Raw genomic sequence first — 15,695 nt, 5'->3', positions numbered from 1 at the left:
TGGGGGGGCTCCCCCGTGTCTGTCCATCATCATCGTCTCCCCTCTCCTCCACCTCCAAACCTCCTCTAATCCCCCCCATAGACTCTCACACACACACACACACACACACACCGCCACTCTCTCTCCCTGTCCTCCCCCAGCTCAGAGGAATTCTCCAGCTCTGGACAATGTTTCATTTCTTCACAGGCCACATCTTTGATAGGTTAATGGCCCCCGCAAAGAGGAAAACACGCAGTGAGAGACAGGGAGCTTTTAAGTCATATTCCCCATATTCAAGTCCTTCAGGCTAAGCTTCAAGGTGTTGTGTGGGCTTGCTTGTCACAATGAAACAACGTGGGATAGCATGTTTTATTTTTTTTGTGTGGAAGGAGTATGTTGACTCCCTTTCTCCTCTCTTTATCATTCAGCAGGCTTGGCTGGATGTACCTTTCACAGCTAGGAACACAAGGACAGCATACAAGGAGACTGTAGCCCTGAGCATTGTCTAGCAGCGAGCGAAAAACATTTCACACAATCCAGCTGTGTGCACGAGCCTGGACTCAATTCCATCTACCTATTCACCTCTAATTCTCATTGAGGCGCGGCAGCTCTGCTCTTTGTCAGTGCTATTTCGCTACCTTTCACTTTGACATCATCACACAAGTGTGCACGCCGTCTATGTGGCCCTCTGCACTTTGAAGGTCTGTTCATTTTCTAGGCTGAAGGCGCAGCACACAAAGAGCGGCCAAGCACACACTGATCTTTCCATCTGACAGTAAGTATTTTGCTGTGCCTGGAAAGGAATGAAAATCCCTCCAACTGCAAGACTTTGCAGCGTGTTGAAAAACGTGTATTTGAAAAGTTCCAAACTGATTTATTCTAGTGCTCCTGTGTGGTACTATTCTCATAAAGCAAAATCTCTCAAATACATTGCTTTACCTTTGCCCACCAACACAGACAGCTATTTTCTAGACCAGTGGCTCTCAATTCTTGACCTCAAATACCACAGTTCTGCTAGTTTTCTTTCAGACCATCTAATCAGGGGACTGATTTACTCTTGGTTTGCTGAGTGAATGCTTTGAGAACCAATGTTCTAAATGATTATCCATAAGGCGCAGAGCACCTCAGCCGTCATTTTCCTTTGCAGTGTCCTACTTCCAAAAGGGCCTTTGTGTGCCCCCAGGTCAACTGGGAGATGTCGTCCCTCCAGCATGTCCTGGACCTCCTGGGCACAGCAGACCAACATTGACCTACCTCTGGCCCTCACAGTCCAGTTAATTTACATATTACACTTAACCTATTGGATGGGGTGACTATAAAACTGTACACAACATCATAACTGCCATCAGGATCAAGGAAAATTAAAGTCCAACCACTATAAAAAATGTAAAATATGTTTAGAAATTGAGCTTCATACAATTGTTTGACATTGCATAACATGTAAACAAGGGAATTAATCAAACATAAAGGGAAAAGCAAAGCAAACACAACTGGCGGTGTTTCTGAGAGAGGGTTAGAGCACAGCTGGATCACTGTGGATAGTCACTGACCTTCAGGTGCCATTTGAGGGACAAGTCCATGATGCTACTTTTACAGCCAACCCCCCCTGCCTCTCTCTACCTCTGCCTGTAATAGCATGGCTTATAGTCATTTTCAGCTATAGGACATTTTATGACAGCCATAGCTATGATTGTAGGCCAGGCCAGCGGCAGCAGCGGCATGGCTGAATACGTAGAACAAGGTGCAGGCTGACCCTGAACCAGCCCCCACACGATTGGCTCAGCCACGTAAGAGAAAAACGAGGGCTGGTGGACAGGCAAGATTATGGCAGGAGAGGTGTGAGTGTGGGTTAATCTCAGGTGTTGTGAGCAGGTTTTAATATAGATGGTCAGCTAGGATGTGATAGGGGATAATTGCTTCTGGGGTTGTCACAGATGGTGCTGGTTGATCTGTTAACTATGGCCAGGCCAGAGCTCTGTCAAGGACATTTTTACTGCTCTGATCTCCTTATCTCAAGCTCACAATGTCAATCAGAACTAGTCCTGCAGAGGTATGACTTTATGTGTACTTCATTCCATTTTTTGTGTTATTTTCTTTGCTGAGCAGTTACAGTGTCATGGCAGCACCACATAAATATGTATTATGAAGTGGCTCATCAAATCTAGTGGAAAACAGCATCTTGTTCAACAAAAGCCACAATCTGATTGTTTTTACTCGTATTCTTATTCTAATGAACTGATCATGAACCACAGTCATTTAATTCCCATTGTTTTTAAAAGCTGCAAGGCTGAAAGTAATCAGTCAGAGGGTATAAACATACACAACTGTATACACTGAACTGAGCGCAGATTTACTCCAATCCCAGGCTAATGCTGAGAGTAGAGAGCAGGGAAAAAATATAATATATGGAATTAAACAATATCATCTTTTTGCATAATATTTTTAACTGTTCCACTGCCTCAAAAAAAAGAGCAGAGAGTGAGCATGGATAGATACTTCACTGATACCTGTTTCACTGATTTATATCGCATTGCATACAATAGGAATGTGTGTGTAAAAAAAGATTTTAGTGATAGTTTAGTTTACGTTACTTTAATTCACCAGGAAAATCCACTCACTATCAATACTGCTTTCCAAGGAGTCCTGGGTATATATATTAAAAACATATAGCAAGCTCTTTTGCATTTCACTACTTAGGCACTGCAGTAATGCAATAAAAGTTACAGACATAAGGCAAATCATCCTAATCCCATACTCTAATCTGCTGGTAAATCACACAATTTAACTGCAGTTCACCTACCATAACTTGTGTCAGCTTTATCTTCTCATTACTGCAGTGAAAGTCTATTTCTATATATTTGGGTGCATGTAAACATTGTTACCATATAAAAACAGCATTTTTTCCACATGCTATCACACTTGCACAAGGACAAACCAACAGCAGACAGGCAGGCACACACAGAAACAAAGACAGAAAGCAAGAGTGACAGGGAGCAGCAGCAGAATGATAAAGGTCTGCGCTCGCCTCTCATCAGAGCTATTCCAAGCGGCCGCCCTGTCAGAACACGCCCCAGATGAGGTCTCTCAAGGCGGAGAGGGAGCTGTCATAACAGGACGCCTGGAGGGCCGTTCGATCAGACAGACAGCTCTGAGAGGTGTTAGACACACACACACAGGACCTCTCTGCATGTGAGTGGTCCTGGTTATAGCCACAGAGTACAGCCCTGCTGACAGACAGCCATCAGTCAGAGGTCTTTATCTTTCTCTTTCTTGTCCTTTCCCCCCCTCTTTCTTTCTTGTTTTCTCCTTCCTCCGAGAGAGCACCGAGAGGGAGGGAGCACCACTGACAGGTTTACTTAAATATTTATGCTGACAGGGAAAAGACAAGAATGTTATCTCCAACAAGACTTGCTTCCATATCACCACATGCTCTGACTCAGCCACTTACATGAAACATTTGCTTCCTAAAGCCCCTTCACCTTCTCTTTGAGATAGTTAAAAAGGTATGTGAAAAGATTGAGAACGCAGATAAGATGGCCCCAAATGTATGCTTTCATACATTTGCAAAAATGTCAAGGCAGGAATCATGACACCAATAAGATTTTAAAACACACCTTCCAGCTCCTCTCTCCAACCACGTGAAGTGACTTGCACCACCTTCACCTTACTCATGCACACTCTGTCCTGTTGTTCACTCTTTGAGTTCATTTGAATCTCTGCTTGCAAAACACAGATGGGCTGGTGTTACAGTGCACTGGGCCCCCCCGGGAGCATGTGTACGAGAATGAGGCAGCACTGTACACAGACGCCACATCTCATGTGAAGCACATCCCATTGATGGAGGGTGGACAGCTTCTCCAATCAACAGATCACCTTTTCAAACAGCCCTTTGTTCCCCGACCCCCAGCAGCTGGCAGCAATTAGCTGCCAGGACAGGACACAGCAGTCCAGTTTGCCAGTCAGTCCATTATGGGGCAGGGCCGGGTGCAGCATGGGAGTGGAATCACAAGCGCCGGGGGCTGTAAATTAGATCTGTGATAGATGCTGTGGAATCTCTATTCCCAAACCATGCACACCTAACTTGGAAACTTTTCAACGCTGGTCACACCCAAAGCAGGGCAAAACACATGTTTATTCAACCCAAATTATGCTACAGGGGATTTTGTGTATATAGTTGTGGAGATTGGTCTTCATACACAGCTGGTTTTTGCTTTGTCAAGCTGGCACAGCAGAGGTGATGAGTTCAGTTTACCCATTGGACTGCCAAGTTTCCCCTTGAAAAGTCTTGTTGCTGACAGCAATAATAAATTGCAATCTGACCAATCAATTGTAGACCAGCTTGAACCCCTTAAGTCCTTAAGAATGAGAGGCTGGGGAAAAAATCAATTTGCAATTTACATCAGGCTGATGAGTGTTGAAAACACTGAGAAAGAGACAGCTCTGAGGATCCAAGTATAATTACATCCTAGTCAGTGCAGAGCTGTGGCCCTAACATCATCATGGGTTTGATAATCAATGGTACTGAGTAGAACCCACAGTACCTAAACTCCTGTCATTCATGTGTACAGACTGCTCACCACGCTGCCATGTATCACAAAGAGGAAGTGATTTGTGTCGCATCAACGGGCAGTAAGTGTGTGATGACAACCTCTTAGTGGCCTGGCTTCCTGGAAACGTGGCTACCTGGCTGAAACACAATGGTGCTGGTGGGAAGAGGACACCATTGGGGTTAAGGAGCATATTGAGCTGGGATGGTGTCTCAGGTGCCAGAGGCTATTGAAATGTTGTGTTGAAGCCAATCGACACATGTGGCGAAATCAGATCTGTGGGGGTGCCAAGAGAGCGCTGGACTGTGGGGCTTGTATCTTAGCCCCATATGCAGAGCAGGATGAGGAGTGCAGGAATCGTTTCCATTCTGTCTGCCTCTCACTTGCTCTAACAAACACACATTCATGCAAAGAGCGCAGCGCACAGCTAGAGACAGAGCCAAAAGTCATAATGAAATACAGAAACAGAGGGAGGTGAATGAATAGTCGCGGTTTCAACTATGTTTTGTTTTCTAGCGGAGACAGAAAGAAGAGGCAGAAAAGGGAGCAGACTCGAAGGGTTAAACGTTGGCAAAAAGCGGGGAAGGGACAAAGGGCCCATTGTAAGGGACAGAAGTGTCCCCGGAAAGGAGGGGAGAGAAAAGAAAGCCACCACTGGCTGGTCCCCCGGACCCATTGTAAGCGAAGGGGAGTGCAGCCACGCATGACAGATGTCCCTGGCCATTGTTTCCCAGCAGCCTCCTCTCTGCCTCCTGCTCCGGCTCTGGAATTCCATGAGACACCCTCCGCCTGTGAGAGTCGCTCAACACGCCTCGTCTCTTGCTCCGCGTTCCCCGCCGCCATCCTGGCCGTGCGCAGTGGGTGTATACGAAGACTCTCAAGGTGGGGATGGGGCTACGCTCCTCTAGAGGGGTTCTTCGTGTAGTGCCACTACTGCTGTAGTGCCACTGCTGTTCCCACTGGCTTGTCATTTACGGTACTGCCCTCACCAAGACGTGTTCATGTGAGTGTATAAATATATAGTCAGTACTAAATACAGAGCAGCTGTTATGTATGCACAACAACAAAAAAATCACTAGTACTACATAAGTCACCAAGACCACTACATGAAATCTGACATTCACCAACTTAGAAATCAATAAAAATAAGATCAGTTGCATTTGTAAAAACAGCACTCACATTTTATTTGAGCCTCAGGGCTGTGCAGGGAAAGCAATTACTAAAGTGTTAAGTGAAGCGCAGGTGAAAGCTTTTTTTCACAACATAAAGAGTTGAGGTAAGCTGTTTTTACAAAGCAGTGACGTTTTGCATTCCCCATTCAGCGGCCCACCATGTGGCAGACCTACAGAGGCGGCTTGTCGAGCTGTCAGTCACAGCAACAGTGTGCCAGTGGGAAGTGAGCGCAACAATGGCCATGTCTGGTTAATGGGTGAGAGAAATAGCAGACAATCCTTCATTTCTATGCCTTACTACCGCACTGTCTGTTCTCTGTCCTATTCTTCTCTTTAGTCTCGACCACATTCTACCAACACTCGCTCACTCAGACTCCAATCAGTTACCCCACCCCCGCCCGCCTGTTAACATTCATTTCAAAAACACACACACCCCACATACACACACACACACACACACACACACTTGCATTCCAATGCATAAGCACGAGAGAGTGACAGGGAGAGAGAGAGATCTCTACACTGAGTGGAAAATCAGTTTGAAAGCAATGAATGTTTACCAGGTGGATCAATGGCTGGCTGTTAAATCATTTGGTGAATTATAACAGTGCTGAGGAATGGCTGCTGCTGTAACACCCGGGAACTCTCTGTTGTGCTGTCCAAAGCCCCGAACTAAACACCCCATCAGCACAAAACCACCAACTTTACCACTCGCGGGGGACATTTCCAGGTCATTATGAACAATACACATGCAACTCCTAAATATAAGCCAAATATTCTACACACTGCCTTCTGACACAGATGCTCAACAGAGGAACTCCAACGATTTTATATATCAAAGCTTGTTTACAGGTCTCGGGGAGTATTACTGCATATGTTAAAATAAAAGTTGTATAAAGCCTTTTGTGGCTCCAGAGGGAGCTGCTGCTCAAGATGGAGTCAGAAAGAAGTGAGGTTACTTGACCTCTGTAATCCTCATCTCTGTTTACAATCTCAATTTTTGTAAGTATTTTTTGGGGCATTTTTGTTTTATTTGATAGCAATAGTACAGAGGTGACAGGAAGTGAGGGCAGAGAGGGGGCGGGATGACATGCAACAAAGGTTCCCGGCCGGACTTGAACAGGAGATACTAAAATTAATGTGCTTTGTGCTGTTAAGATGCTGGTGAAATGAAAATAAAACTATTCAGGAGGGTTTTCAAATGAATTTTGCTTTGAAATCTTTTCATTCAGAAAGAAGAAAGAAAATCTTTTTATAATGGAAAATCTGTCACAAATTTCGAAGTATCACTGAATTAGAGAGGAATGGATAGGCTAGGAGTTTCATACGGAAAAGAAAACTCAATTGGACTGCAACTAAAGATAACAAAAGCACAAAAAAAACACAAGCAAATAAAAGAAAACATCGTCACCACTTCATTAATTTGCTCCCATCCACCTTTTTGACATCAGATTACAGCTGTGACAGGTCAGCAGCTTTCTTTCACCTTTTATGTGAACCAAGTGCAACACTATGAATGCCTTCCAGGAGAGACTGTCTGAAAATGTGCTGTTATCCCTATATTGAAATAATATCGCGTCTCCCCACTCTCTATGACGGCTGGCTTTTCACTCTGCTTTTGAGTGTATTTATGTGTTTAATAGTTACAGTGATTTCAGTAGGATTGTCTACTGACTATCACCTCTGCCCTCACAGCTGAAAACAGATCAGTTTGTGTCAGTCCTGTTGTTTTGCAGTCTAACTTTTTACCCCTGGAGCTCTTTGTATTCTCTTTTTCAAACTCAACTATTCACCATTTGTTCATCTCGGTTCTTCACTGTCACATTTGGCTCCAGATAAGTGCATGACTGACAAACTATGCATAATATACTGGCTCATTTTTCCGTCATGTCTGTCAAGTCAACGTCAACAGAGAAGCATAATATTAGTGTCATACATGTTCCTCAACCCACTCATGTTAAGACCCGCGTCTGATGTCACAGCTGAAAGCTCAGAGCCCAAATACAAGGTAAGGACTCGCCCACAAAGAGTATTTATTCTTCCTAACAAGCTTCCATAAAATCCAGTGGTAAAGAAAAGCATGACATATGGCCTACCCTGCCCGTCCACAGGGCAAGCCTGGATTGAGCCAGCAGACCCCTGCGTAAAGTCAAATGAATGCATGTAAACATTTAGCCCCCTGCGCACTGTGCCGTGATCCCCTGCATGGGTTTAGGTGACCCCAGTCAACATCAATCAGACAGAACACAATGGGAAGAGGCACATGGGGGAAAAACCAGGGTCAACCGCACTTTTAATAAGAAGACATGGACGGCATTGTGGAAGCAGATCGGTCCCGTTCTCCTGACCGCGGGTAAGCTGGGCACTCCTGCCCCCTCAACCGCAAGCGGCAATTATGAGGAACCCTCAATGCATGAGCTTTAGAGATGAGTGGATAATCTACTTGGGCGGATTTAAGACTAATCTGCCATTTTTGTTCTCCAAATCAAATCACATTGGGATACATATAGGGCTTATGCACTGATATGATGATTTCAAAGCATGGACAGAAGGAGGGCGATTCACAGAATGGCCAGGGGAGTATTTGCAAGGATTTGGCAGGAACATGATACAACAACAAGATGAAATGCTTTTTTTGGTTTTGTTTAGATAGCCCAAATGGTAACTGCCTCCTACAAGAATCCAGTACAAATTGTACTATGACAATCCATAACCTCTTTCATACAGCTCTATCTCCCAGGAACATGTAACAGACAGAAAATGGCTGTTTTGACAGCTGCAGGGACAGCATTACCCTATTTCTCTGGCCTCTGAGATAAGAACTATCAGCAGAGTAGGAAATGCAGGAGCTGGTCACGCCTTCCCCTGCTGTACCAGGCTGCAGTTACATTGTCATCCTGAGGTTTCAATCTATCACTGCGGCAGAGCTACAAACCTACAGAGCTAATGACAGTTAGCAAACACTAACTCATGTGATCCTGACTGTCAGCAGGAGAAGTGAGTGTGTGAAAGCACTGTGTCTGCACGGGCATAAACACATGTATTCATATGCACACATTCCCACACATGTGAAAAAACATACACAAACGACGCACTAGATGGAGTGTCTCCTCTGATGCGCGTGGCTGTCAGTTAAAATCTCTCATTCTGACAGGCCTGGCCCCTCATTTCATTAGCACTCCTCCTCTCAGCCAGACACTTACAATCCCATTACCTTGTACAGATCAGCCCAAGCCAGAGCCTCCCTACACAGACACAAACACATTGATCCAACATCTGAACCAGCAAACAGCAAGGGCGGACACAAGAAGTCCTAGATTCACAGCCACACAATCAATAGGGAAGGAAGTGCGAGAGTCTTCAAAGCAAATCCGAACAAGTTATATATAAATGTTGTCATCAAAGATAACACGAGAATTTTAGTTATGATTGTCAGAAAAGATGTGTGTTGATGCATGACAAAGACTTAACTATTTCTAACAAAATCTCTCCACACTCTTGTCATGACAGGCAGATGTTTTCAAATCCTCAAATTATAAAGACTTAATTGAAAAAGTGAATAATATAAAGATGAACATTGTTCTGAAATACCCTCCCTTGCTCTCTCTTTACCCCAAGGAAATAACAGGAGGCTATAAAAGAGTAAAAGGCAATCACTTGGTACTTGAGGCTTGAGACCACAGTTGTCCACAAGCATCCTCCAAAACTGCTGAAAATAGACTTCCTCAGCTGCTCTACAACCATATTCACCCAGGCTGACTGCTACACCACCCCCTCCACCTATTCCCCCTGTAGAGAAAAGGCCTGAGTATTGTTCTGTATTTAAGATCCTGTTATAAGGCAGAAAGAAATCAAACTCCTCCTGTTCTGGTCTAAGATGGCACACGACCACCAGGCCTCTCCTCCATTTCCATTTGCAGGGAAATGTGAGACAGAGGAAAGGAAAAGAAAAATGGGAGGTAGCAGGAACTTTGTGGGGACGCAGAGGAAGGAAGCAAATAATGCACAGAGAAAATTCACAACTAACATAAGCTGCTGGGTTCTTGCAGCCTTCCTTTCACATCTCCCTCCTCCCCACCCCCACAGGCGGCTCTGCCTCCTCTGTGGGCCGTGGCCGGGCGTCCATGCCCTGAGTGTGCTCGCTGGAGCACAGGGTCCTTCAAGAATGGAGCCTATTCAACAGCCTGCCTCCAGATGCTCGCCAAAACAGTCCTCCAGGCTACAGCAGGGAGCAGAAGAGGGGAGAGAGCAGGAAAGGGAGATAGGAATCTGATAGCCTATCATTAACAGCCCAAATAAATTGAAGGAAGACATCTCAGGCTAAAGCACTACCCTCGGTCGTGATGTTTATATGTGATAGCCTTATTGTTTTGTCTCCTGTGGCGTTTCAAAGACCTCGACAGAGAAGGTGTTTGTTGTTGCAGATAAACTGTCTAATGTGTAGCGTCCACTGTGATTCACAGACATTGCCCTCAGACCCCAAGTGAGGCACGATCCATATAAGAGCACTGTGTGGGAGTTTCTCTTCAATGTCAACTAATCTTACATCTTATGTAACATCCACCCATTACTTTTTCTTTTCATTCAGATGTAGCTCATGTCCCAGAATTTAAATAATGAGAAAATGTCACGCCTTTAATCATTTGCTTTCTGTTTCTATTGCATGACTAGGGTTCCCATCTGAATCAGATTTTTTTTTCCAGGAAATTAACCTAATGTGCAAGAACAAGCACAAAGTACCACTAAATACACTGGGAAACTCTGATGCGGCACCAAAGATCTCCCCCTCACCTAGCTTTTACGGGATGCAATGTAACAGAGTGCCCCTGTGTGTAAGAAAAGGCACGGATCAATGCAATATTAATGTATCAATCAGCACCAAGTTATCAAGCAGCAGCAGAGAGAACAGCATTGCAGCCCCTGTAAGCATGACCCTCAGCTATATGATCCCTTTCTTCTCTTAGTGATAATATATATATCGAATATAGACTCAAACATTTATACCTCTCCTCCCCAGAGGTAATGCCAGAGGAGAATAGTGAGTATAAATTGTGAGGTATGTGTGTGTATGCGTATATTTCTCCAAGGATCCAGCACATTCCTTATGAATACTATATTCCTCCACCATCCCAACAAGCCGAGCCTTTATCTCATTTTGTCAGGCATCTAAAGGTCCAAATTATAATCACCATCCGTACTAAGCAGGACCTTGTGGAATATGGATATTTCTTTGTTTTCTTTTTAATAAAAGTAAAATAAATGTTGAGAATATATCGACATTTTTGTATAATCCATATGCAGCTCTCCTGAAAGTAGACTATAACTGACAAAGACTTGTCAAGTTGTTCAAATTGATGGGGTTATAAGAATTTGAGACCTAAAAAACAGATCTTGGTTTCAGAAAAGGTTGAGGGACTCTACACTGAGAGGCTCCTCAGCACAGGAGACCTTGCTGCAATGCTGTAGTCAAGTCTGACACCTAGTGGCCAGGGCCTAGAAGTACACTACATATAGAAACATTCAAAGCAAGACTTTAAAATATCTATGAAGTCAAGCCCACTAATAAAATAAACAGACTATCTTCAGCTAGACCTTCATTTATGGGTTCCAGATTATTTCTTCCATCTCCTGGTGTTGTTTAGTTGTTGGAGTTTTTCCACCAGACAGTAATGACTATGAGTACCGTGACAGGATTTGAATAACTGTTTACGCTTTGACTTTAACATGACCAAGTTGAAGGTTTAAGTTGTTGTGGACAGAAATCTTACCTTGCGATGGAAAAGGTCAGTCATCAGGTAGCCATCACAGGCTAACCTCTGTTTAACTGTGAACACTGAAGAAGATATAGTCTCTATGAAGTAACACAAAAATCTGTAATGGATCACTTTGTCATTGTGGCTACTGCTTAAGTTTTAGTCTGTTTTGAACAGAGAACAGAAGGCAGAAAGGTAATTTGCAAACATCAAAACTACTATAACTTTATTGAAAAGAGACACGTTTCACATTAGACTATACAGCAAAGGCAGTGATGATGCTAAAATTAAAAGTCAAACTCTCTCTACTGTGTGAGAATTTAACCCATAAGAACCCAGACCCATTTCCCCTTAAAAGGAAAATTATGGGAATACACCACAGACCAAGTGGACCACACTGAAGACATTTCTGATGTGTTTTTTTTATACTACCCCTTAATGTCAAAGATCTGTGATGGTACATATACGTTACATTGGGCGTTTATGGTAAATTCACTAGTTTTATTGTTTTATATTAATTTGCTCAAGAAATATGGTCAAAACAGGTTGACTGTATACAGGACACACTATTAAAGCATTAGAATCATTAAATGGGTTTTAACTTACCTTTAGTATCAAAATACAGGCTTTTTGAAATGAGTTGCTTCCTCCACCATTTTGAAAAGGTCCCGACCAGTCACAGTCACATGACTGTGATATGACCACCACACCAGGATGTTTTGTATATGTGGCTTAGGGACTTAATGAGTTAAGATCAAGCACAAAGCTGTATAAAGAAGATTCTGGGGCCTTTGAAGTGTGTGTTACACTGGTGTCACCATGGGTTCTTATGGGTTAAATTCAAATCATACATGATGCAGCCAGAGCTAGAGATCGTCATTTACATGAGTACAAGTGCAAGTAAAGTTGGTGCCTGATTTTGTCTTTTGATTTAAATGTAAACAATGTGAAGGGTAAGAAGTAAAGCACTCAAACAAAGACAAAATGGGAAAGACTGCGAATAGTTTGTACTTACATGGGTACATGGTTCGCTTGGGTTGAGTGAAGCTCTTGGTGGCTGGAGAAGGGATGTCATCCCAGTTCTGTACTCTGCTGAACATCTTCACTGGGGCTCAGGCTGCAGATCTGAGGGGGAATCCAGTTCTTTGCCTAAAACATTTTGTAACCACCAAAATATCAAGTAAATAACATCATCCTAAACTGTCCTACAAGGTATACAACAGCAACAGGTTAAAGATCTTCTTTTTTGCGCATCAGAAAATGTTTCTGGTCAATAGTGTGGTCCTGAATCATATGTCATATGTCTTCCTCTGGTCAATTCAAAAGTATTCAGGAGATAAACCAATTGTGTGAACTGTGTGATTTGGGTGAAGTTCAAGTTTGATAACTTTGTCTCAAAGGTCTGGAAGAGAAGGCAAGATGGATTATTTAATTTGTATTTATTCTGATTTCCCCAGTATTAAGTTATGTTTTTGTCACCAATTTATGAGTTTTGATGTAGACAATGATGGTTTGAAGATTTGATTGAGAAAAAAGCTGCTTCCCTATTTTTGTACTTCCTCTGTTGTTTGCAAATCTATAAACCAGCACTCTAATCCTGGCTTGTATGAATTGATGGTGTCATTAATTCTGTATATCAACACAGTGTCAAGTCTGTCTTTTATAACAAGTATATTTGTAACTTACTTATTAAATACAAAATCTGCATACCCACCAAGTCCAACTGAATCTAGGTTACTTAGATAACTTCAACCAACAGAGCTGATTAAGGGGCACCTGCCAGGACCACAACAGGGCTGCAAATAACCACATGACGATTATTTTCTCGATTAATCACTTGATCGTTTAGTCACGGTTTCCCAGAGCCCAAGGTTATGTCTTCAGATGGTTTGTTCAACAACTGACTAAAACACATATTAACTTTACAATAAGCATAAAACAGAGAAAACTAGTACATTTCTCATTGGACAATTAATCAATCATTAATGATCGACTAATCAATTAACGCAAATCGAACAACTAATCTTTTCAGATCCACGCCAAAGTGTTATCTGTATTACTTTGTCATTAATCTGATGGTACGGTCCTCCTTTTCTTAACTAGCTAATGCCATCAAACCTTTTAACTAGGATTAGCTAGCTATAACATTTGCTAGCTAACTTATACATGTTTGCTACCTTGCTAGCCTTAGTGAAAATGTTACAGGATCAAAGAATCGTCGGGGATCAGACCATGGTGTCCTTACTCTTAAGGTTTAAGGGTAGATTTCAATGCTCACAAAGTAGACCCCATACATGTAGCTTAACAAACAGCTAGCTTAGCTAGCATCATTAACGCTAGCTATTAGCTACAGTATCACACTAACGTTAGCTAGCTATAAAAAGTTCGGCGAGGTTAACTGTGCTGCTGGCTAGCTGTAGCATTATTTGCTTGCTAGTAACATTGTTTTGCATTTAGATACGGACACAGTAGAAAGCATACCTACCTCAAAACAACTTCTTTTGGTTTTCTCCAACAACTCAAGTAAGCTGGAATCGCCAGTAAAATGGCTTTATATAGCTACACTTCAGCATGTGAATTAGCTGCATGTGTCTGTGGTGGTTCCTCCTCTTCTTATTGCACACATAGAAATTGATTCGTGCAAAAAAAAAATTGTCATTCCGAAATTGTCACCAATGTAAACATGTGTAATGACTTCATTATCTACAATAACTGCTGCCCTGCCTTATATCTTCTATCTAAATTGTGCTATGAATTCGTACAATTGATGTTCCTTATTGGGTCAATAAACCACTTGAGGCACCTCTGGATGACCACTTTACAGATGCAGGGAAAAAAATCTACCTATTGGTCTCATAATGAAGCAAAAAAAAAAAGAAAACCTACATCAGGCCCTACCCTACCCTAAGGGCTAGAGCGCCTTTGAGTAAAGTATTTTTAAAAGTCATATGTTGCATTTCATCAATACAACTATACACTATAAAATTAATAAAATAAATATTAGTATGGAGTGTCTGGAGGACTGAAATGCTGCAGCTGAATACACTCAATAGCCTAGATTTCAAATAGTAAAGAAGTGAACAATACAGTTCAGGAGTCGTGTTCTTGACGTCAGACACCAGAACAACATTTCTTCACACCTGCTACTGTCTGAGAAAGTGAGAGTGGGCTCTGACCTTTGACCTGTGTGGCGAGCACACGCCATCCTAGTTCAGATAAGTTATGATCCAGACTACAGTAATGAGGAAGAGGGTCACCTGTGACCAATATGTCACACTGGGACACCTGCTGTCTTTATAAAGCGTCAGAAATAATCAGTCTTTGCAGTTTAGTCCACCCCCAGCCTATCTTCAAGGTGCTGTTCTCTGTGGCTTCATCAATATTACACTGCATGTGCTCCAGACAAGAAAGTACAGCACTTCGCTGGACACGTATCAAGGTTCCACAAGGTGAGTTTGTTCATTAAGATCTAAACCTACCTGTTTTCTTATGTAATTTAGCAGGATAAACACTGTGTTTGTGTTCTTGGTTATTTGTTGACTAGGTGAGGATGAGCCTACTCGTGTGGTGCATGTTGTTCCTGTTTCTCTGTTCGAGCAGTAAAGAGATGGTTGTGGATAAAACCAGACCGGCAAGGTATGTGTGAAGTCTCTTTCGGCATGATTTGATATTGGCTTGATAAAATGAAAGCTTCAATACATTTGTCTCTATAAATTTAGTGTAGCTAAATAAATAAATAAATAAATAAATAAATAAATAAATATACTGTTGTCAGAGATAGTTGAAGTCTGTTGTGAAATATGTTTAGCAGTGAAATTGACCATAAATGAAAGAACTTTCTCTCAATCAACACTTCTTTTCTCAGATTGCATTCAAATCAGATGGAAAAAGGACAAAACATCATCCAAAACTTCAAAAGGCATTCAGATGGGACATTCACCAGCGACTTCACCCACTATCTTGACAAGATTAAGGCTAAAGATTTTGTGGAGTGGCTGGCCAGCACCAAACGAGAAGGGTGAGCTGAAAAGCAACACTTATACCAAAGCTGCTTCTTTGGTGACGGTGTGATCGGACTGTAGGAGGTCAATACAGAAGTCAGTGTGTGTTTTACTGCAGCTTGCATAGAAATGAAGAGCAATAGGAGAGCAGTTCTGTCAGTTAAATTCATTAAGATGTCATATTAGTCAAATATTTCCTCTTGTACCAGTAGTGTAGAACGACTGAACTTCTCTGTATAAACT

The 15,695-nt window shown here is 42.5% G+C and overlaps 1 protein-coding gene across 1 annotated transcript in view; it reads right to left on the bottom strand.

Annotated features, from left to right (window-relative positions):
* The window catches only part of fignl2 (fidgetin like 2), a 41,642-nt gene extending 29,091 nt beyond the window's left edge, over positions 1 to 12,551 (bottom strand). Inside the window, exon 1 of the mRNA XM_070909827.1 lies at positions 12,467 to 12,551. Within this exon, the coding sequence (XP_070765928.1) occupies positions 12,467 to 12,551 (85 nt within the window). The remainder of the gene's footprint in view (positions 1 to 12,466) is intronic.
* Positions 12,552 to 15,695: the final 3,144 nt, after the last annotated feature.

The sequence above is a fragment of the Enoplosus armatus genome, chromosome 8, assembly GCF_043641665.1.
Source record: "Enoplosus armatus isolate fEnoArm2 chromosome 8, fEnoArm2.hap1, whole genome shotgun sequence".
Lineage (NCBI taxonomy): Eukaryota > Metazoa > Chordata > Actinopteri > Centrarchiformes > Enoplosidae > Enoplosus > Enoplosus armatus.
This window is presented reverse-complemented; position numbering and strand designations above follow the sequence as displayed.